We start from the raw sequence: 23,262 nt of genomic DNA on the forward strand, positions 1-23,262 counted from the left end.
AGAGCTGTAACCAGATGTCCAATAAGGCCCTCCCTTTCTGCCCTACGGCTGCCTGCTCATGCTGGCTGGTCTCACTGCAGATGGCTGGGGGGCCATGGGCCTAGGGCCTCTGACGACTGACTAAGCTCTAAGAGCTCCAGAGTGCTGGACCACTGGGACAGCCAAAGCATCCACCTGCGAGCTGAGGACAAGGGCAGGTAATAATCCCCACATGCTGCTGGGGCTACAGGTGAGGGAATAAATAGGCAGTAAAGTCCTTCCGGCCAATCTCAGTCTTTGGTGTCATGCAACTGTGATCGCATTAAAAATGAAAAATGAACCAAAATGGGAGGCAAACGCTAAAACGGAGATCAAGGAGAGAAGGATCAAGTTAAGGCGATCCCATTAGGCTTCACCTGTCACCCAGTGAGGCTCAAACGGCAGGCGGGGCCACCCTGTCATCTGGCTGCAGAGACATCTGGGAATATCTTGGCAGGATGGGAGGCAGCCTTCTCCGGCTGTGGATGATTGGCTCTGATGCCTAACTGCTACTTTCCCTGCTCCAGAGAAGCATAAATAATCCCCAAATGGTCTTCCTACATTACCGTAGAAGCCCCTGACTCCCATGGTATGTGCAGCCAACGCGTTTCATCTCATGGGCCAACTACTAACAAAGAGAAACAGCTGCGACTTGAACAAGAATGTACAGCTTCTTCATGTGTGAGAGCCCCAAAGTGGAAGCAACGCCTGCCATTGGATGAAAGAGGAATCAAATGTGGGTCCGTCCATACAATGGAGCATGACTCAGCCATAAGAAGGAATGAGGGTCTGACCCGTGCTACACCATAGATGAACCTCGAAAATACTATACTGAGTGAAGGAAGCCAGACACACAGGCCACATACTGTATGATTCCATTTACAGGAAATGTCTAGAATAGGCAAATGGACAGAGACGGAGGGCAGATCGGTGCTGGCTGGGGAATGGGGGAGTTGGGTGGTGACAGCTAAGGGTGCAGTGTTCCTTCTTGGACTAATGAAAATGTTCTAAAACTGGTTATGGTGAGGGTTACACAGCTCTGAATATATTAAAAACTATTGAATGATACACTCTAAATGGGTGAATTATATCTCAGTAAAGCCAGTTTTAAAACAGAAATGGTTGCGTGGAGCTCCCAGCTGAGAATGTGGTGGCGAGCTGGGCGCGGTGGGGAGGGTACTAGGATTGTTGTCCTGCCACAGGCACAGGCGGGGGGCGGGGAGGGACAGATTGGCAGGTATTTGTCATCCCAGTGTTTACAGGGACAAAATTCTCATCTGTCCTGGGAGGTGCTGCAGAGCTGGGTATGTGTTTGGAAGAGGATGGCTGACTCTGGGGAAAAGGTCCAGATCCTCTCCAAAGGCAGGGGACTCACATTCATGTGCAATATGCTGCAAGGGGGACTTATTTTCCAGGTCTTAACCCATCAGACAAAAAAGGGTGGACGCTGGAGAGCCTCGAGTGCAGCATGCCAGATCTATGCTCTGACCACTGACCCAGAGCAGGGCCAGCCCCGGGCTGCAACACAGCTTCAATGCCATTGACGTGCACTGAGCATATGTGGACCCAAGACCTGGGTGAGTTCACAGGCATTCCGGGTGGAGCGCCATGCACCCGCAGCCCCAGCCCACATGCACGACCCGCCGTCCAGTCCAAACCCCTGGATGCCCCCTTGTTTTCATTCTGGGTCCAGAGGCCCAAGGTGAGCCTGGGTGCAGCAGCCCAGGCCAGAAGGAATGTCCGCCTGGGTGGCGATGCCCCGTGCTCTGCAGCTGCCCCCGCCCCCAGGCCCCGGCAGAGGCTAAGGCGCAGGCAGGCAGACAGGCAGGCAGGCGTTACCTTGGGCTCAGACAGGGGCTCACACTCCCTGGTGGGTTTTTTGCTGGAATCGCCAGAAGGGAGGGAAAAGGGAAGTGAGAATGGACACTTGGGAAGGAATGTTCCCACCCCAGAGACACTCAGGCCCAGACCACCAGCTTCACAGAGCTGTTGCCAGGGTGATTCGGAGCGAGACACCTCTCTGCTGTAAGACATTGGGTCCCGTGAGACTGGCCTTGCTCACCCGTCAAAGGACCATCAAGCGTGCATGCTTTTGGGCCACAAAAGCACTTTCTGATTGTCAAACACTCCTCTCCCCAGTTCCAATGCAAGTTCCCCTGAGAAAAGTAAAACCTCCCTGTGGATTAGCTGTCAGCAAATGGGGCGGGCTGAGCCCAGGGTGGGGCAAAACCAAAGCCAGCAGCTGCTTGATGTCCCCTGTGTGCCCGGTGGGCTGGTCTGAGTCTTCCGGATGTCACCGCCACGGGGATGGGCCCACACAGTGTGGCCCCCAGGCCCCTACCCCAGAGCAAGGCAGGTGGACACTTACGTGAGCAGGTTTCCAGGCGCTGACAATGAGCGCTCCTCCCGCCGGCTGCCCTCAAACGGGTTCCCGAAGGAGCGTTTTCGTATCATGGTCTTCACCAGGATCTGAAGGAGAGAAGAGGAGGCTGGGCCGCCTGGGGGAGAGTCCAGGCAACACCCTCCCCCCGCCACGCCACAAGCCCTCTTCCTTTCTTGCCCCGCCCCCTGCCGGCTCCCAGGGCTTGTGGCTGGCAGCAGGCCTTCGAGAGACACCGGGCAGCATTCCTCCCACCCGGGATACAGAAGCCCAAGCCATCACCAAGTCTGATTGGCCTGCTCCCAAAATCTTCCACAGCTCCCTGGCTGCCAGCAAAATTAGGCCTAAGCTCCTCCATCTCTCATTCAAAGCCTGTCATAATCTAGTCTTGGCCTACCTGACCAGCAGGGGGCCCTGTGCTCGAGGAGAGCTGGCCTGCACTGTGCCCCCAGGACAGGTGGTACCATCTGTCTCACCTGAGCCATCGCTGGATGTGCCTTCCTGGCCCATCAACACGTTGCATCAAGGCCAGGCCTTTATTTTCAGTGAAAGCCATCTACAACTGCCCCATCAAGAAACCAACTACTGCTTCCCAGGTCTAATCTGAGGGGAGGGGGACCGCTGTCCTTTTAACTGAAATGTAATTCACACAGCATACAATTCATCATTTTCAAGTGTGCAATTCATGGCTTTTAGTACATTCACATCACCACGATCTAACTTCAGAACATTTACATCACTCCGAAAAGGAACCCGGGACCCACCAGCAGTCACTCGCCATTCCACCCTCCCCCCAACCCCCAGCAAACACCAGTCTGCTTTCTGTCTCTGCGGGTTTGTCTGTTCTCATTTCATCTAAGTGGAATCACAGTATGTGGCCTTCGGGGCCTAGCTTCTTTCATTCAGGATCACGTTTCCAGGGTCCATCCACGCTGTAGCATGAATCATGGCCTGGTAAAAACCCTCCACGTGGATATGCTACGTTTTGTTTATCCATTCATCCTTTGGTGGGCATCTGCATTGTTTCCACTTTGGGGCTACCGTGAATAAGGCTGCTATGAACATCTGTGTACAAGCTTTTATGTGGACATACTTTCCACATGAAATGCCTTCACTCCTCTTGAGTGTACACCCAGGAGTGGAATTCCTGGGTCACATGGTAACTGTACAATTCACATTCTGGGGAGCCGCCAGTTTTCTACCGTGGCTGTATCAGGTTACAGTCCCACTAGCAACACACAAGGGTACCAGTTTCTCAGGGGGCTGCATTTTAGTTGAGGATGGGAGACATCTGCCTCAAAGTAAGAAGCGGGGAAGCATTCCAGGACACTGAGGGTGTCCAGTCCCCAGGCTGGGAGGCGTGAGGGCAATAGAGGGCAAAGGTCCCAAGTCCTTCTAAGTCAGAGGTGCTGGGAGCTGGTAGGTCCACTGTCATGATGGTGAGCCCTGGTGTGCCCCTACCCGGCCCATGCTAGGCAGCTTGGTTCGGAAACACCTGCCTGAGGAGATCTTTGGAGAAAAGGTAACACCCCTCGATCAGGCCCCTCAGCTCCCCTCCTCTGCCTCCCAGCCTTCAGCTCACCCCATCCTTTCTGAAACCCAGAGCCGATTCCCTCACTCCCTGATGTGGAATCCCTCACCCACAGGGGTCTGGAACTTATTCTGCTAGCAGCCAGGGGGCCATGGAAAGTCCTGGCCTTTGGTGATGCTTTTAGCTGCTGTATTTGGTGAAAGAATTTTCAAGGAAATGGCCTCAACCCCCTGTAAGGCTCTGGCCCCACTACATGCAGAGCAAGATGTCTCTTCTAGCTGTTTCATGTACTGACTTAGCTTCTGGGTTTTTTAAAAAGGGCTTGCTGCTAAAAAGGAAGAAAAGTGTTTTTAAAAACACAGTGATTTACCAAAAGGTGGAAACACCCAAATGTCTTAACTACTGATGAATGGGTAAACCAAATGCGCTCCATTCATGCAATGGAATACTATCCAGGCATAAAAAGGAATGACAGGCTACAATGTGGATGAACCTCGAAAGCATGATGCTGAGTGAAAGAAACCAAACACAAAAGGCCACACACTGCATGATCCCATTCATATGCAATGCCTAGAACAGGCAAATCTACAGAGACAGAAAACAGACTAGTGGTTGCCAGGGGCTGGGGGGAGGGGAGAAGGGAGTGACTGCTAATGAGGTTTCTTTTGGGACGATGAAAATGTTCCAGAACTATAGAGGGATGGTTGCATAATATTGTAAATGTACTAAATGCGACTGTATTGTTCACTTTAAAATGGTTAATTTCATGTTACATGAACTCTACCTGAATTTAAAAAACAAGGGAAAAAAAAAAACAAACACCAAGGCAGGGAACAAAGGCTGTGCCCCTTCACAAAGCACTCACGGTCCCTCACCTGCCTAGGCCTGTGCTCTGTAGTTCCTGGAACATGTGGGCCCCTTTCCTCTGAGCCTTTGCGGCCGTACCCTCCCTCCCCCGCCGTTAGACTGGCCTTCCTGGCCCTCAGTTCCCAGCGGAGGGACTATGAAGCTTCCCACTCCTGCTCCCCTCCATGTGATGGCGCAAGAGGTTGATTCTTCCCAGATCCATCTTTCTTATGAGGCCAGGACCCCACTTGGGCAGGCGCTGTATCTCATTCATCTCTGTAACCTCGGGCCCAGCGCACACCGGGTGCCAGGAGAGGGCCAGACCTCCCCACTCCAGCCCCTCCTTTGCAGACAGCTGCAGGGGCCCCCATGGTCCACTCTCCACGTGGGGTCTTCCCAAGGCCAACGCTGAGCACACCACTTTCCTGAATCAAACCCTGCAAGTGCTTCCCAGGCCTCTTGGGATGAAGACTGAAATCTTTGCCATGGCCTCAGGACTTGTGTGGTCTGGCCCACCTCCTGTCCAGCCTTGTGTCACCCTCCTGCCACCTTCTTTGCCCGGCTTCAGCAGCCCTGCCTTCCTTGAGGCTTCTCGTGGGCCTAGCTCCCTCCCACCAGGCAATCACTGCCTTTGCTGTTCCCTCTGCCAGGAACAGACATACCCTTTACCCTCTCTTGGCCTGATTAACACCCCACTGTCCTCTCAGTGCACATCCCCCAGGAGGTCTTCTCCAACCCACCACCTCAGCTGCATCCCCCCCGAGAGGTACACCTCACAGCCCCTCTGTGAGTTGCACATTTATTTATTGGTCCTTTACCGAGCGTCTGTAGGCACCATGTCACTTTTATTCACTAATGTATTCCCCCACTCCCAGCACAGGCCTGGGAAACCACTCAGCGTGCAAGAAGTGTTTCCTGAATAAAATGCCTATTTCAGACCTCCAGGGTCAGACGCCTTTTCTGAAGAACATCCCCAGCCTGCAGCGGGATACCCCATGGCGGACACTGGGAGTCCGACACCAGCTGCCTTTCCCACTATGGGTTCCGGACACGGGGGCAGTGGGTGGATGAGGAGGAGGGGTCAGGTTGGTGAGTGTTCAACAGTGAAGGTCATGCAGAGGCCCCGGTTGGGGAGGAGAAGGAAGATGAGAAGGAATGCCCCACCCCCAGGGGCCCAGGTTTGGGGAGGAGAGAGAAAGTGTGTGGGGAAGCAGAGGGACAGGTGCAAAGCTGGGAGACAAGAAGCCAGCACTGGGCTCCTAGGGGCAGTCACTCGAGGCTGGACACTGCGTCTCTGCAGACAGCCCCACCAGTCCGTCCCCTCCAGGAGCCCAGGGCCCTGCCTGGCTGCTGGGGCCGGTGCTGGTCAAACACACCCAGAGCTTCCGAGGTGGCCATGATGGGGAAACCCACTGGATTCTGCCCTTAGGACTGCTGCCTGGACTCTGGGCCCCTGAGTCTCCCTCCAGAAGCCAGACACCTTCCTGGGCAGAAGCTTGGCAAATAGGTGATTCCCAGAGTCTCTGAGATCAGGCTGGAGGACTCCAATGCTGCCTCCTCCTTCCTGGGTCAGAACCCAAATGTAAGGCCATAAAAGGGGGCAGGAGATTCCTGAGCAAACTCCCACCCTCAGGAGTCGGGAAGAGCTTTCTGAGGCATGGAAAGGGGAGCCCTGCTTCTAGCCGTGGGAGCTGCCCACATGGCAGATATGAGATGAGCTAAGCTGTCTGCTGTGGGGACTGAAGATCCGGCCCATGGGGATCCCGTCTAGAGACCGTGGCTCCAGCTCCCACCCCTAGCACCTGCCCTGGTCCTTCACCTCCTGCTCCCCATGACATGCTCTGAAAGCAGGAATTCTGAAGGGGCAGTAGGATCCCTGGAGAGGGGCTACCCCTGTCTACAGTAACGGGAGGCCCAGCTGTAGACAGAACTCAAGCTAGAAGATGCAAGGGCCACCTGGCCTGACGTGTGACCAAGGCCCAGAGGCTGGTAGCTGGGGGTGAGGAGCAGACCTGGCCATCCCCTGACTCTCGGGCCCCACGTCTGCTTCTCAGTTGCCTGCCTGCATCCCGGCATGTCCATGCTGTGCCCGCCTCAGGCTCTCTGTCCCTGCTCTGGGTCACTGGTTCATCCCGCCTTACCACGGTCGCCAGGCTGGGAATGTGTTTGACCGAATTCTCGACCTCCTCTTCGGTCACCTCGACCAGCGTGCAGTTCTCGTCCTCCGATGGCAACGGCTCCGCCCCGTGCCTCGTGACCCAGGGGTGCAGCTTCAACGAATGACAGGAGGGGTGAGGGGCGGGCGCAGCTGGCTCCCAGAGACCCTGCCAGCGAGCAGAGCCAGGGAAGGAACGCGGGAGGGGAGAGGCAGTGGCCAGAGGTCAGGCATTCAGGAGATCTGGCAAGCCAGGCAGAGGAGGGGGCGAGCAAGACGGGAGGAAATGTGGAAAAGACAGGAGACAGAATGGGAGGGAGCTCCAAGGCCGGAATGTGAGCAGGACTGGATTCTCCATCTGGCCCCCCGGTCTCGGCAGAAGTGACTGGAATTTGCCATCTGCCTCGCACGGTTGCCAGAGGAGCACCCTCACTCCTCAGCAACTCTCCCTGATGCCTGGAAGGCTCTGCTCAGAGTAGGTAGCATTGTCCCCATTTCACCGAAAGGGAAACAGAGGCTCGGGGTGGTACAGGGAGACCAGTTAGAAGGGCACAATCCGAAGAGGGTCCAGGCAGAGGTCTGCCCTCAACTACCGGCCCCTGGGGTCCAAGCCCTTATCTGTGACCTTCTGGGCTGTCTCCTCTTCAAATGCTAGTTAGCTGAGGTGCCTAAGAGTTCCCAAAGCAAATCTCTAGATTCCTTCAAGGTCTATGTGTGTGCGTGTGGACTTGGTGGGGGTATAGGGGGTGGACAGGGGTCTCTCCTAACAGTGCTTCCTGCAACAGAGTGGAATTCAGCAGGCCGAACTCAGAAGTGGAGGTCAAATTACTCACTAACTTCCTCCTACACTGCACTTTCTCAAAGGGACAGGCAGGGGCAAGGAAAGGACCCAGGATTTCACAGCCATGGAATGGAGCACACAGAGGCCCTGGTCTGCTCCAGTCCAAGGAGGGTGGATGCCATCAGTCCAAGCCAGCTGGAGCGAGTGCTAGCTGTTCGGCTGACAGCAGACCCCGCTTCCACAATCACGGTGAGCACAAGTCCCAGATCCTCCCCCACCAGCCCCCGGCACCCCAGAGGCCCCAGGGCATGGGAGGGCGGTGGTGCCAAGGAGGGCGCAGCGCTGTAAACGGCCGGGCGTGGGGCCTGGCGGAGGCGGGGTTGAGCCAAACAATTCCAAGCAGAGCCCCGGGCGCACACCCCAAGGGGCAGCAGCAGCCCCCCAGGTACCTTTATCTCAGGCACCACGATCCTCGACTCTGGGTTCTTGTCCAACATGCGGGTGATCAGATCCTTCAAGTCCTCAGCTATGTCGGGCCTGGGGGTGGGAGACACATCAGGGGTGGGAGACGTCACCAAGGCCCCGGGGAAGAAACAGACTTGGGTTGATAGACGATACTCACTGATCTGGAAATTCCAGGGCCTGACTCTTGATCTTACTGTGTAAACACATGATCCGCTCATCCATGAACGGGCACTGCGAAGAGAGGTCAGGGACAGAGCAGCCATCAGTGGCGGGCACATCTGTCCTGCAAGAGCAGGCGTCACTCCACGCGGGTTACAGCAGAGAAATAAACAGCCCAGTGGCCCAGTCCAGGGAGGAAGCAGTTCCCATTCCCCAAAGATCTAAAAGGACCAGGAGTCTTTCCAGAAAGGCTAGAGCCTTCCCAACCACACTGTGGCTTTCTCCTGTAGCTCTGCTTTAATTTATCTACTTGTACAAAAGCAAACACTCTTCTTCACCCACCTGCCAGGTGACCAATGATAATACCAAGAAACAACACAAAAGATGCAGAAGCAGTGGTGATTTGTGTACTGAGGTTTCGCAGAACCAACATTTCAGTGGCTGTTACCTCTGCCTGGAATGTTCTTCCCACCAGCATCTGCAGAGCTTGTTTCCTCCCATCATTCAAGCATCTGATCAAAGGGAGGCCTTCCTGAGCTCTAAAACAGAGACCCCCTCCACCTCCATGTGATTTCCCATCATAGCACCTTTCCCTGATGTTATACTACATTTGTATTTGTTTACTGCTTAACTCCTGCACTGGAACGTCAGCTCCAGGAGGGCAGGGATTTTTGCCCGTCTTGCTCACTGCTGACACCCAGTGCCCAGAAACATCCCTGGGACAAAGCAGGGGCTCAATAAATGCCTGCTGAATTAATGAATGCTTGAATTATTTCTGTTGATCCTCTCAGAAGCCATGAAAATAGTAAATATTATTCTCATGTTACAGAGGGGAAAAATGGAAGCTCAGAGAGGTGATGTGTCCCAGGAATTGCAAAGCTGGGATTCAAGCCTAGACCAGGCTGAACCTGGAGCCTGTTCATGTACCACCTCCTGGGTGACAGGCCGATGCTCTTACTCAGTGGAAGGCCTGACCCAGGAGGAGTTCAGGTATAGTCCTGGACAAAAGAATCTGTATGTGGGGTGCCCCAGAGTTGGAAGAGGTCACAGAAGGAAAATGATTTCACTAAGAGCAGGAACTTAAGAGTTTGGATTGCACAGGTGCATCCTTTTGACAGAACTTATTAAATAGTATACTTAAGGTCTGTATATTCCATTATATGTAAATTTCACCCCAAAATTAAAAATGAAAACAAATAGTGAGCTCTAGCTAATGAATGCATTCCGAAGCATTTTTAAAGAGGTACAATTCTTTCAAATTTGCTTTATAATTGAAAATTTTCTAATTAAATGTTGGGTAGGGGGAGGAGATTATAAACTCCCTTACTTCCTCATGGGACCAGTTTCTTAAGTTTTCCTCAATAGAAGGACAAGCTCATGAACAAGAATATCCACACTTCTATTGCTCACATAATCTGAACTTTAGAGTTAAAAATAGAAATGCTTAAATACCAGTAATATAAAAACAACAAAAGAACAACAAAAAATAAGACAAAACAGCAATCCCTAAATTAATAATGATAAAAGGGTTTTAACTTCCATTCCAATTCTATTCCTCCAACAACAGCTTCTAGAAACATTGTTGAGAAGAACATCAAAGCAGTTATTTGGCTCAGGAGGAAAGAGTGCAGTTATTGATTAGTGATGTCTGTCTCAGGTTTAGGAATGGGTAGAGGTGGCACTTTTGCTGTCCTCGCCCTAAACTTATCAACTACTGTATTTACAATCTCTAGAGACTCTGCCAATCCTTCTGTCTTAACAGCTTATTTTTTCACAGATACGACTATCATATACAGATTTGTACATCTGGGGAGGCATTCTTTTTCATATTCAGATCTCACGGTGGAAATACAATGAAATAACTTTTAAGTGAATAAGTACTATCTCCCTGCAAGGGTAACTCTTAATCCAAAGGGGCTACCCACAACACCCCGGAGACAGGCCACCCCACCCTGTTACCTGGCCAAACACAAAGCAGTACAGCGTCACACCCATGGCCCAAACATCCAATGCCTGCAAGAAAAAGAGAGCTCCATGTGAGGGGACAAGGGGTGGTAAAGGGGGTCTTCTGCTTTCGCCTCTCCAGCATCCAATCCCCCAGCTTTCCTCTGGGGAACCATCTCTTCTTAACTTCTCATGGGAGTTTGGGTGGTGCTGTTCCTGTCTCCCAAGCCCCATGCCTCTGGATGGGCACAAGACCCAGGCCTGGCCAATGACAGCAACACTTCTTCCAGGCACAGTGATTGGTTCAAGGATGGGCACATGATCCACACTGGGCCAATCAGAGCCAATCCCAGGATTTTTGCTGGAGCTCTTCAGAAAGAAAAAAGCTCTTTCTACTGAGGCTGGTAAATAGGCAGAAAGCAGCCTGGAGCTGCAGGTGACACATTCACCTGGGGAGGACACCAAATCAGGAAAACAGAGCTGAGAGATGGAGAGACAGAGTCCTATTTGAATCTCTGAAGCCAAACTGACCTCACTCTTTACCCATATGATCCAGTGGATTCACTGTTTAAGCCAGTTAGAGCTGGATTTTTGTCACTTATGACTAAAAGGACCCTAGCACTGCAGAACTCTGCATCATGGGCAGGTCCAAACCTACCTTCCCAGAGAAGATCTTCCGGGTCTCCGAGAGCGACTCTGGAGCCATGAAGGCAGGCGTGCCCACGGTGTTAGAGAGGAGGGCATCGCTGCCCTTGAACTCGTTGCTCACACCAAAGTCTGCAATCTTGATGTGCCCATCTTCTCCGACCAGGAGGTTTGAAGGTTTGATGTCCCGGTGGATGATCTTCTGGTAGTGTACTGAGGGCAAGGTTGACACAGAATGGGAGAGAGGGGGCAGAAAAGCCATGTGAGGAGCCCCACGTGGCCCACACAGCCCAGAGACAAAGGCATGGACCCCTCTGTTCTCCCACGGCCCCAGGCCCTTCCCAAAACTGCTGAACAGCCACGGCTCTGAAAGATAAGGGGAGTGTCCCTAAAGTTCTCCTGTCCCCCAAATTGAGGAGCGAAACACCACCTGCTGACAGCAACTGGTAATCACCAGCAAAAGTCTAGTCATCAGTGACAGTGCTTGGAGAGTTTTTGTTGAGCTTGGCTCCCAGCTAGAAGCCTCAAGACTTGTGACAGTCAAATATTTTCATTTACTAATGTCATCACTCAACCTGTTCACCAAACCAGCAATGACTGGAGGAGGTCGATTTGAAGTGTGAAGCACAGCAGGACTGGGGACTTGGTTAACTGTTCCTGCCTGCACGTCAGCCCATGGGAGAGGACAATCTTATGGTCTGGAAGACGCAACTGCATTTCCATGATGGTGATGATGATGACAATGATGAAATGATACCAGTAACAGGAGCAGCAGCTGCCTCTGCTGAGTGCCCAGTCTGGGGCCTCGCCCTGTGTTAAGTGCTTCCCATTCACCCCATATCAATCTCACAACAACGCTATGTCATAGGCAAAGGGTATGAGTCAAAATGCTTAAAACCAGAAGCAGAAAGGACAGCTGCCAATAAGAACTACTGATGTACTGGTTGATTTCAAACCTGGTGAGAGATATTTTATTCCCATTTTACAGATGAAGAACTAAGGTTCCAGGAGGTTAACAGGATCCTAGGTTGTTGGGAGTAAGGAACGATGCAAGTAGAGCCCCTAACAGTGCCTGGTACACACAGAAAGTGCTAGATAAATGGTCACTATCACCATTGTTCTTAATTTTGCTGTGTGGCTGGAAGGGTTTCTGCTAGCGAAGGCATGGCCCCGGGAGGGCTCTCTGCAGCCTTTCATGACTCTGCATCTCAGACAATTTTGTTTGCTGCCCACCTCCCTGTGCTCCAAGAGGGAAATAAGAAACCCTCCACTTTCCATCCACTACCTGGAAATGCTAACCACCCCCTGGGTGAGAGTCCTCCCGCAGCCCTCGCTTACAGTACTCAATGCCTTTGATCAGGTCCTGGAAGTAGAAACGAGCCTGGTCTTCAGAGAGCGGTTTGAGGGTGGGCACTTCCATCACAGGCCTGAAAGGTCAGTACAGGCATGAAAAGCAGAGGCACACCAGCCCTTGACCCCTCCCACCACCTCTCTCAGCTCTGCAGCTCGAGAAGCTTCGGGCATCATACCTGCCGGGAATGGGGACACTCACCCTTGGTTGACCAGTTCAAACACTGTAGGATAGAGAAGGGGGTGAATGGTTACATTGGGAAACTGGAAATCCATCTTCCTCCCCCTCCTCCCCAACTCCCAGCCACCCCTAGAAACACAGAGAAACACTGAGACTGATACTGGGGCTGGGGAGAGGAACAGTCCACCGAATCAAAGCCACTGACAGTTCTGCTTTTCTACGTTTTCATCGGGAGGCTAGGGGTCAGAGAGTTCTGGTGTCCCTGGGACACCAGAAAGCTGGGCACCTCTCAGCTGCCTCTCACACCTGGGAGGTTCCAGGGATATGACTGATGCCAAGCGATGTCCTCTCATTCACACCCAGGTCCTGAGCCACTTTATGCCAAAGAACAAGCCAAAGGGGACCCAGCCCAGACATCACTTAGGCACAGGGAAATAGCCCTATGCAACTTCTGAACCCTAGCAAAGTTTCAGTTCAAGAAAGAGCAGCAACAGGTTTCACTGACTCCTCTCACATTTCCCAAGCTTGCAGGCCCTGTCAGGCTACAAACCAAGAACAGTTGAATAATATTGTTTCAACTCCCCCAAGCCTCTCGGATCAGCTGGCCCTCCAATCCTTTCCTGCAAGGCTCAATCCAAACCAAGACTGAAAGTTGGAGGTGGGGGTGCAGATCTCAGCACCACAAAGGCCAACTTAACCTGTTCCTCCCAAACGGGGACCCCTCTTGACTCACATTCACACTCAACAAGCAAACGCCTCACCACATGCCAACTTCCGCCCAGCCCTGTGTATGCGGGGACCCTCCTCACCAAGTATTAGAGAAATCGTATTCAGGGAATGCACAATCTTTTTGTTGTTGGTGGGGAGCTGGTTTATGTTTTGCGTTTCCAAAGGCTGGGGTGACATTTTTAGAACATAAAACTATTTTAAAGTGCATAATTCAGTGGCATTCAGTATTCCATGTCCTCCAGCGCAACCACCGCCTTCATCTAGTTCCAGAACATTCTCAGCCTCCTGAAAAGAAACCCTGTGCCCACTCCCCACACTCCCTCCCCACAACCCCTCACAACCACTAATCTGCCTTCTATATCTATAGATTTGCCTATTCTGAACATTTTATATACATGGAATCATATAATATGTGATCTTTGAAGACTGGCTTTTTCATTTAGCATGTTTTCAAGGTCCACCCATGTTGTAGTGTGTATCAAAATCAGTTCTGTGTTCCTTTTTATGGCTGTATAATATTCCACAGTGTGGAGATGCCACATTTTGTTTATTCATTAAGCAACTGATGAACATTTGGGTCGTTTCCACATTTTGGCTATTGCAAGTAATGCGGCTATGAACATTCAGGTACAGGCAATCATGTACAAGCATTTGTGTGCATATCTGTTTGCAGTTCTCAGGGGTATATACCTAGGAGTGGAATTACTGGGTCATGTGGTATAGTTACTTTAATTTTGTTCTGCTTAAACAAATATAACTGGAAATATAAAGTTGTACTTTAGGAAGTGAAAAAACAGCACAGTGGATTTCAAAATCCAGCGGAGGATGACTCTGGAGTTGTCTCTTGTTCTGGAATCATCTACCCACATTGGAGTTTCTTTTGGAAGAAACCAAAAGGTTGTTTCAAAGCTGTCCAAAGGGTGGCCAAGGGGAAAGAGCCAGCTCCTCAGACAAAAAAGAAGGCTTAAAGGTTCTGACTAGAAAAAGGACTTAACTCCCCGGCGCCCCACCCTGTGTTTAGGTTCATCAACCAGCGTTGGCCAGACCCGAGTTGGGGCACATCTGCCTGGCTTTGGGCTGTAGTTAGAAGCCAAAGCAATGGCGTTGAAGGTAAGGCTTCCACAGACAGACAGGTGCACTGGTCCTCTCAGCTCCCACCCTGCCCACCTTAGTTATGTAAATCGTAACTTTCAAAAGCTGCTTCACAAATTTCTGTGCATCATAACTCAGTTGGCATGGGGGAAGCTGGCCTGTTGAAAGAGGCCTGTTTTCTGTGACTAACAGTTTAACCCCTTCTGGGGCTGAGCAGTGGGCGGAAAGCTTTCAACCTCAAAATACTGATCAGGTTCTCTCCCCTTCGAGGGTCAGGCCTGCAGCTGTTGGAACTCTCGCTGGTAGCTGCTATCCGGCCTCACTTGCTGCCCTGTCTGCCCTTGCCACTCCCGGCTGTGGCTAGAAACTAAAAAATAACTGTGTCAGCATTTTTTCACAACCACTGGGATCACATCCCAAAAGTCAGTATGGTTCCTTCCCACACTGTCACCTCAAGTAGTGAAAAACTCCGACTATGAAGCTGCCTGGTACAAATGGCTTAGGAAATCCTTTTTGAAGCTTGGGTCACGTTCTTTTCATACTCATTCGACTGCTCTGTGCAAAACCTTCCAACGGCCCCCTTCTCACTCAAAGTAAAAGGCAAAGTCTTACAACGGTATAAAATGTCCTCTGCCATCTGGTCCCCACTGTCCCACACAAATGTCACCTCGAGGAGTCACTCCGTTTCCCAGTCCCCCAACCCAGGACTCCTGGCTCCCCTGATCCTGCTCAGGTTAGTTTTTCCCACAGTGTTGTCACCTTTGAAGCCTCTGCCTGAGACTTGGCTCTGAGTGTGTCTGTCCATCCTCACCAGAGCAATAAAGAGCCCTGAGGGCAGGGAGGTTTGAGTTTTGTTCCCCGAAGAACCTAGAACAGGGCCTGACAAACCATAATGTCTGTTGAATGAACAACCCACCTTTTTGGAAACAGCCCAAAGCCATTCGGTCAGGTCTGGGGCCCCAAGTGAGCAAATCATGCTGGGAAATGCCATTGCGAGCCAAAACTTATCTTTTACATTTTGTGATTTCTTCTGTATTTCCCCAAACTTCACGTTTGCTTACAGGTTTGTAACTGGCCGTAGCTATACACCACGTAACCTATTATTTCATACTTTTCTTTAAATTGCCTTAGTTTTAAAACTTTTAGCCTTATCCCAGGTAATGATATCCAAGAAATCATGAGTTGAGTGTGCTGACTATAGTTCTTCCTATATAATGGTAAATTAAATCTAAAAAAATTTTATATGTTTGTCCAGGGTGGGTGGGTATTGCTCAGTGGCAAAGACATGCTTAGCATGCTCGAGGTCCTGGGTTCAATCCCCAGTACCTCCTTTAAAAATAAATAAATAAGGGCGGGGAGGGTATAGCTTAAGTGGTAGAGGGCGTGCCTAGCGTGCACGAAGTCTGGGGTTCGATCCCTAGTACCTCCTCTAAAAGTAAACAAACGTAACAACCCACCCCCCACCAAAACTAAATAAATAAATGTTTGTTCATGTACCACCTAAAATCATTTCATATATTTAAAGTGGTGGTAGTACCACATTTTGAGAAACTGCAATTCTGTAATTTTCATATTTTTATAATCAATGTTTCATAATTTCTTTAAGTTAACATACTGGATGTTATTTACTGTGTAGCTTTTAAATTGCTTCTAAAGGAAGGTTTTTAAAGTTCTAAAATTTGAATAAGGACTGCACACTAGATGCTCTTAGGGAATTGGCACTACCTTTTTCAGGTGCATAATTACTGTTATGGTATTATGATCATGTAGGAGATACAGGCCGAAGTTTAGGGGCTGGAGGGTCAAGACGGTTCAGCAAAAAAATACAGAGAAATGGATGGGCAGGTAGCTAGACTGATAAAGCAAATGTGATGGAAAGTTACTAACTGTTGAATCTAGGTGGTAGACATACAAGTATTCCTTGTACAATTCTTTCAACTTTAAAACTTTTTTCATAATAAAAAGCTGGGTGGGGGGATGAAAAATAAAATGTCCTAAACAACAGCATCCTTGGAATTGAACCACAGCAACTACCATAGGGGAAACCGAGCTCTGAGCTGTAGTTTCAACTCAGACCCAGTACTATGTGATTAATCACTCCTTGTGCAGCAAAGGATCATCCTGTGCTCATCCAGGAGACATCTGGATTCCCGGCTGGGCTGGCCATGCCTACACCACTCATCTCCTTGATACCCCTCCTGGCTGACATCTGTCCCCACTCAAAATGCACCAACTCTGAATGTCCACCCAAGCCAGACATTACCAGGACATGTGACCTGTTGATCACACCTTTCTGGGCCTGATGGTCTGCTATCCAGCTCTCAATTAATCCTATTCTCCCTTCCCTCATCAGCACTTATGCTGAGCGCTGACTGAGAGCTGCCCCACATCCTCTTCATTTTTAAAACATGAGGCCTCTGAGGACACACATGCAGCCTTCCATTTCTGTGTGCAATGCCCACACCCTTCGATGGCCCCCACAAGGCTCCAAATGCCCCACCATGGCCTCCCAGGCCCTCCCTCTTCATCCCCACCCACCTCTCCCTGGTTTACTCTGTTGCAGCCACATTTTTCTCAAACCATACTAAGCTCTCACCAGCCTTGGGGCCTTTGCACCTGCTGTTTCCCCTTCCTGGAACGCTCTTCCCCAGATTTAACAGGGCTGTGTTCCTGACATTCAGGTGCTAAATGGTCACCTCCAATCTGAAGTGATTTCTTTCACATCACCCTTTTTAATCTTCTTCAGAACATCTATCTGAAGTTGATTATCTGCTTTATTTATGGTCGTCCCTCAGTACCCACGGGGAACTGGCTCCAGGAATCCCATGGATACCAAAATCTGTGGATGCTCAAGTCCCTTACGTAAAATGGTATAGTATTTGCATATAACCTACACACATCTTGTACACTTTAAATCATCTCCAGATTACTCATTATATCTAATACAATGTAAACACTAAGTAAATAGTTGCCAGAGTATGACAAATTCAAGTTTTACTTTTTGGAACTTTCTGGATTTTTTAAAAAATATTTTTGATCCCAGTTGGTTGAATCTGTGGATGTGAAACCCTGGGACATGGAGGGCCGACTGTAGTTGCTGACTATGTGTCTTCCCCGACTAGAATGCTAGCTTCCCAAGAGCAGGGGCCTCATCTTTCTTACTCATCACTGCATCCTTAGTGCCTAGAATGATGCCCAACATACAGCAGGTACTCAATTACTATCTGCAAATGAAGGACTAGGACACCCAGAGAAAGTGCCAGCAAGAACTCCCTCCCACCTCCTGATTCGAATCAGGGGTGCAGCCTTCTGGGTGGCTCACTGGGGTCCAGATGGAGCAGGAAAGGGAAAGCTGTCTGTGGTGGGAGAAGCCAGGGGCAGGGGATGCCTGGAGAGGACCCCTGGGCTTTGGCAGGTACAGTATCCTGAGCGAGGGTGGCAGAAGCCAAGGGCTCTCTTACCCATGTACAGATGGTCCTCATTGGGGTCATCCAGGACCTGTTGGCACAGCCACATGGAACAGGCCGGAGACAAGGAGCAGGGGGAGGAAGAGAGAGAAAGAAGACATGAGCGGGGAGGAAGCACCATCCCCATGACTGCGTTTGCCAGCGGGAGGGCTGCGCTTTCCACCGGTTTTCCTAGTTAAGATGAAGGGCAGAGGAAAAAACCCAGAGCGTGCGATCCAAACGGCCATCTGGAAAGTAAGATCCTCACAGGTCCAAATCACCCAGAAAGGAGGTTACAAAAGGGAGGGGGCAGATTCCTCCCCTGGAAACTGTCTCAGCTTGAATAAGAATCCCACCTGTCTCCTTGGAGACCAGGGACTGGTCCTCAGGGTGGAAATTCAAATCCTGTCCACACTCCTCCTGCCCCAATAGGAAATGACGCCTCCCTGTCTGGAACTGCCCTGGCGCTCTCTCTTTCTGTCTCTCTCTCTCTCACACAGCCTTCCTGCTTTCATGTGATCACTATTTCTATCTTTCTCCCTCTCTCTGAAGGGCAGGCACCAGATTGTATCCACCTTGGTTGCTTCCGTGGTGCCTTGTAAGGACTAGGCACCTAGCAGGTGCTCAGGAAATATCTGATGAATGGACCGGCAAGCTGGCAAAGAGCCTTGTTCGGTGGGGAGCCCACATGCCAAGGGCACTGGGGAGAAGGGAGATCCCGCCAGGACCCGGACACACGTGCAAACCCAGTGCCCATGGGCTGCCTCTAAGATGGCTGACTCCAGCTTTTTGGAAATTCCTGTGATTTTTTTTTTAGTTAGTTGAAATTGTGAAACTCAGTGTGACAGGTGAAGATGGCTTCTAGCCATCATCTCTCTTCTTTTGGGGAGAAACAAAGGCAGGTTCCTTGCTAGCCTGGTCCTCCCACCTCTTTCCAAATCACACTCACATTCCCCAGCTACCCACGAGCCACAGAACAAGAGCCCTGAAAAAGAGATGGACCCAAAGCAGAGGCCCAGGACAGGCAAGCCAGCCTCCTAAGCCCTGCTCTTCGGGGAAAAGTCAGATCCAGGTACTTCCCTACCTAGAGTTCTGTACCCAGTGGGCCCCAGGCAAGGTGTGCCTAATGACTCTCACATGTATCAAAGGCAAGGATATGCTCCCTCCAGTAAAGGCCTCCAGCCCTCTGCATATGCCATTCCTTCCCCTGCGGTACCCTTCCCTGCCTTCTCCATCCAGGGGACCACCAAGGCCATCCCCTGCGAAGCCTTCAGGCTGAGCTGGCTGCTTCCACTCTTTACTCTCATAGCACCTTGAAGGTACAGCCAATAAAGTACTTTATCACACACTGTTTACAAGTCCTTGTCCTCTGGACCAGAGGTACTCCAGATGTGGTCTGGGGACGTCCGGGGGTCCCCAAGATGCTTTCAAGGAGTCCATGAGAGCGAAACTATTTTCATTCTAAAACTCTAAAATCAAAACTATATTTGCCTTCTTCACTCTCATTCTCTACCGGTATACAAGGACTTTCCAGAAACCACATGACACGTGATGTCACAACAGGATGAATACAGAAGCAGATACGAGAATCCAACTGTCTTCTGTGAAGCCAGACATTAACAACAACAGCACCATTTGCAAAAATGTAAAACTACATCACTCTTCTCACTACATTTGTTTCAGAAAATAGTTATTTCTCTTTAAAAAATTTTCACTTACGTTAATGTGTAGGATTATTGTTGTTTTTAAATGAATTAAAAAATAATTTTTAAATTTCTCAGTCTTAAATTTGAATGTGATAAACAGTAATAAATATAACCCCAACAAGCAAAAGTTTTTTGGAGTCTTCAATAATTTTGAAGAGCATAAAAGGGCCCTGAGGTCAAAAAGGGTGAGAACTGTTGCTCTAAAGCAGGGGTTGGCGAACTCCAGCATGCAGGCGCTCCATCTGTTTTGTAAGTAGAGTTAATTCAAACACAGCCAGGTCCATTGGTTTACCTGCGAGTGGCTGCTTTTGTGCTACAACTACACATGCATAGGAGAAAGAGAACCAGCTCCAAGAACACAGAAATGAGTGAAAGGCAAGTCTTGGTATCCTTCTGAGCCTCAATTCCTTCATCTCTACAATGGGAGTAATAAACAGTCCTAGGGAGGGGTGAGGATTACACGAAACAACAGGATGAAGGAGCCTGAGAAATAACTACCTCTCAGTTTAATGTGGCACGGCTCTCCCTGGAAACCAGTGGGGTGGCATTTCGGTAACAACAGGGACAGGGCTGGACTGTCACCATTCCTCCCTCCCTCCTCCATGTCCCGCCACCTCACCTCCACCAGCTTCACCACATTGGGGTGGTCCAGTTTCTTGAGGATGGCAATTTCCTGGTACACCTGCTCAATGGGGCCCCTGGGCTGGATGCAGCCCCCGGGGGCTGGCCGGGTGCCTCGGGGTGGGGGGCGACCTGGAGGAGACATGAACCATCCCAGGGTCAGAACAAAGAGACTTTCCTCTGCAGAGGGGGGCTGTAGGCAGGACAAACAAGGGGGAAGGGTCTCAGCGGGGCTGGAGTGGCCAATGACACCAGCAGCTTTAAACAGCTTTCTCTTCATCTGCCTTCTCTGCCGCTGAAAACTAGTGAGGCTGAAGACCCAGCCCCCTCGCCCAGCCTTCTGTTAACCCCCTCCTTCCTGTCCCATGCCCCAGGTCCCAGTGAGAATCAAGAGTTCATTGAAGTACAAGGAAAAGAAGTCTGGGTTCTAGCTTGGCAATCTCAACAATCTGCTCTGTGGGGCCCGGTTTTCCTACTCCATGAGGTGGGCAAAAACATTATTCCTCATCTCTTTAACTCATGGAAATAGCAGAGATATACAATGAAGTCAGGGATGGGAAAAGAAGTAAGAGCCGATGAGAGGAAAAAAAAAAACCACACCAAGGACTGGCTTGGCCCTGCAGTGACTGATAGTCAAAAGGTCACAGTGATGGAAAGGACGATAGTCAAAACACCTATATTACGTACTATACGTAAGTAAGGGTCTACGTGTGATGAACAGAACCGAGCGTAGATGTGTCAGCCTTGGAAAAGTAAAAGCAGAGGTGCACACGTCAGAAGTGGGATGTGAACAGAGGGACAAGTTCAAAGGAAAGACATGTGTTACGTTTGCTGGAAAAAGGAAGAAAGTGACCAGGACAGTAACAACAAAGTTGCTGAACATCATGGTAGCATCTCATTGCCTCACCAGGAGATGGGAGGTAAGGAGTGGTTTAAGTTGTTCTCAGAGGAAGTCAGAAGTAAATGTGAAAAATTAATAAATCAAGAAGTAAGGGGGGAGGCTACAGTTCAGATGGTAGAGTGCATGCATAGTGTGCAGAAGGTCCTGGGTTCAATCCCTGGTATCACCTCTAAAAATACATAAATAAGTAAATCTAATCCCCTCTGCCCCCCAAAAGAAAGAGCAGCACAAGGATGTTATCTGACTCAGAGGTCAGATAAGCAGGGTAAACCAGAGTGCCAGTGATGGAATGGGGTTTCTATTTCTTATCTGCTTTCTCTTTTTGGCTCAAGCTAACATTTCGCTCAGCACTGCTGGCAGGGAGCTTACATTGGAGCAGTCTTTGACATGCTCACCTACACCTGGTCACAAGAAGTAATTACCAGCTCCTCAAAGAGCTAAAAGTAGGGGCTGACTGTAGGGAGAGGGAGGAGTGCAGAAAGAACCTGTTGGGCTCCATTATACGCCCTTCTGTTCTCTTGAATTTCTGTAGATGTAATTGAAATGCCTTATGGTGTTTAAGTTTTTTTAACTCATCATTTAAAAATGTATAATCCAATTTTTTTTTACATGTGGCTAGCCGTTATGCAACCATCTCCACTAAATGCAGAACATTTTCAAGCCCCTCCCCCCAAAAAATGCCATACCTAATAGCAGTTACCCCCCAGCTCCCTCTTACCCTCAGCCCTGGGCAATCACTAATCTGCTTTCTGTCTCTATGGATTCATCTGCTCTGGACATTTCATATAAGTGGAATCATACAATATGTGGTTGTGGTCTTTTGTGTCTGGATTCTTTCATTTGGCATAATGTCTTCAAGATCATCTGTGTGGTAGCACGTGTCAGAATTTCATTTCTTTTTTTTGCTGAATAATATTCCACTGGCTAAACAGACTATCTTTTATTTATTCATTCATCCATTAACAGGCATTTGGGGTTGTTTCTACATTTTGGATATTATGAAGTGCTGCTATGAGCCTTCCTGTACAAGCTTGCGTGAAGATGGGTTTTCAATTCTCTCAGGAATAGATTGCTGGCCATGGTAACAGCACGTCTAACTTTTTCAGGAATTGTCAAACTGTTTTCCTCTAATGGATTTTTGGGCTTGATACCTATTATTACTTTAATAAATATTTTTAGAAGAAAATGAATTTAAAAACCTCAGCAGGAGGCCCAGCGCTATCTCTGGGGACTCCACCCAGGGCACTCTCTGCAAGGGACACCATTCAGTGGGATCTTCTCTGTCTTGCCCCAGCACCCGCATCTAAGAACAAAGGCCGTGGCCCAACAAACTCACGTGGAAAGCCCGCCTGTCGGATCAGCTTCTTTTTGGACAACACCTTCATTGCCTGTGGGAGAAAAGCCCCCAAGTCCTGGTTAAAATGGAGAGGAGGGTGGAGGGAGAGAGCTCCTTCCACTCCTAGGCCTGCCCAGTCTCTCAACACCCCAGCAGCCTAAGAACAATGTCATGAGCATCTTGTCATTAGAATGGGTCAGGCAGCTATGGGTTACGTGGAGGCCAGACTCCCGGGGTCCCTCCGGCCCTGAGGGTACTTCCAAGGTTTCAGGTCAGCTCTCCCAGCTGAGAGACCACAAGCCTTGGGATTCACTACCACTGAATCAAGACATGAGTGAGCTGGAGTGATGAGTGAGGGAGATTTAACACGTGGGGAAACAGGTTCAGCAGTTACACCACTTGCCCAAGGACATGCAACTGGCACATGGGAGAGCCAAGACTTGAACCCACCTTGGACTGATTCAAAAGCCTCAGCTACAAGGGTAATTTGTTTCACTACCACCTGGTTCTCGGTGCTGTGGAGGATGTAGAAATGGCAGCCCAGAGTAAGGATATGAGAAGTTTGCTGAATTTATTGACTCAATCCTCCTGAGCCAATCCCTTCACCTCCCCACTTCCCCACTTCCTTGCTAATGCACAAAATAAACATGACATAAGAATAAAGTGAGACAACAGCTAAGAAAACCTTCCCGGAAGCCAAGGGCTGGAAAGAAGGCATTTTTTTTTGGACAAGGATTGGGACGGGAAGGGGGATCTGGATACTCACATAGTAGGTATTGTCATTTTCATTGTAGGCCAACTTGACCACGCCATAGGAGCCCTGGATAAAGGGAGATGCCCGTGACACACTATCCAGAAGTTATGATCTGCAAAACGAGGATCCTAATACAGAGGGTGCTAACTGGCAGCCTGTTGGCAAAATCTACCCTGTATTTTGTTGCATCTGCAGTTTTTAGAAAGTCTGAATTAGTGGCCA

At 49.9% G+C, this 23,262-nt stretch overlaps 1 protein-coding gene across 4 annotated transcripts in view; it reads right to left on the minus strand.

Annotated features, from left to right (window-relative positions):
* CAMKK2 (calcium/calmodulin dependent protein kinase kinase 2) overlaps window positions 1–23,262 on the minus strand; it is a 46,866-nt gene that overhangs the window by 4,097 nt on the left and 19,507 nt on the right. Inside the window, exons 4-16 of one of the 4 annotated variants that reach the window (XM_031670102.2) lie at window positions 23,053–23,106; window positions 22,287–22,338; window positions 20,048–20,181; window positions 17,738–17,774; window positions 12,477–12,498; window positions 12,263–12,351; window positions 10,938–11,137; window positions 10,295–10,348; window positions 8,334–8,407; window positions 8,161–8,248; window positions 6,917–7,045; window positions 2,387–2,487; window positions 1,858–1,900 (exon numbers count right to left, since the gene is read on the minus strand). In XM_031670102.2, coding sequence (XP_031525962.2) covers window positions 1,858–1,900; window positions 2,387–2,487; window positions 6,917–7,045; window positions 8,161–8,248; window positions 8,334–8,407; window positions 10,295–10,348; window positions 10,938–11,137; window positions 12,263–12,351; window positions 12,477–12,498; window positions 17,738–17,774; window positions 20,048–20,181; window positions 22,287–22,338; window positions 23,053–23,106 — 1,077 coding nt within the window. The remainder of the gene's footprint in view (window positions 1–1,857; window positions 1,901–2,386; window positions 2,488–6,916; window positions 7,046–8,160; window positions 8,249–8,333; window positions 8,408–10,294; window positions 10,349–10,937; window positions 11,138–12,262; window positions 12,352–12,476; window positions 12,499–17,737; window positions 17,775–20,047; window positions 20,182–22,286; window positions 22,339–23,052; window positions 23,107–23,262) is intronic. The other 3 variants (XM_072953640.1, XM_031670103.2, XM_072953641.1) reach the window with 3 other exon arrangements.

This window comes from Vicugna pacos, chromosome 32 (genome assembly GCF_048564905.1).
Source record: "Vicugna pacos chromosome 32, VicPac4, whole genome shotgun sequence".
NCBI classification, from domain to species: domain Eukaryota; kingdom Metazoa; phylum Chordata; class Mammalia; order Artiodactyla; family Camelidae; genus Vicugna; species Vicugna pacos.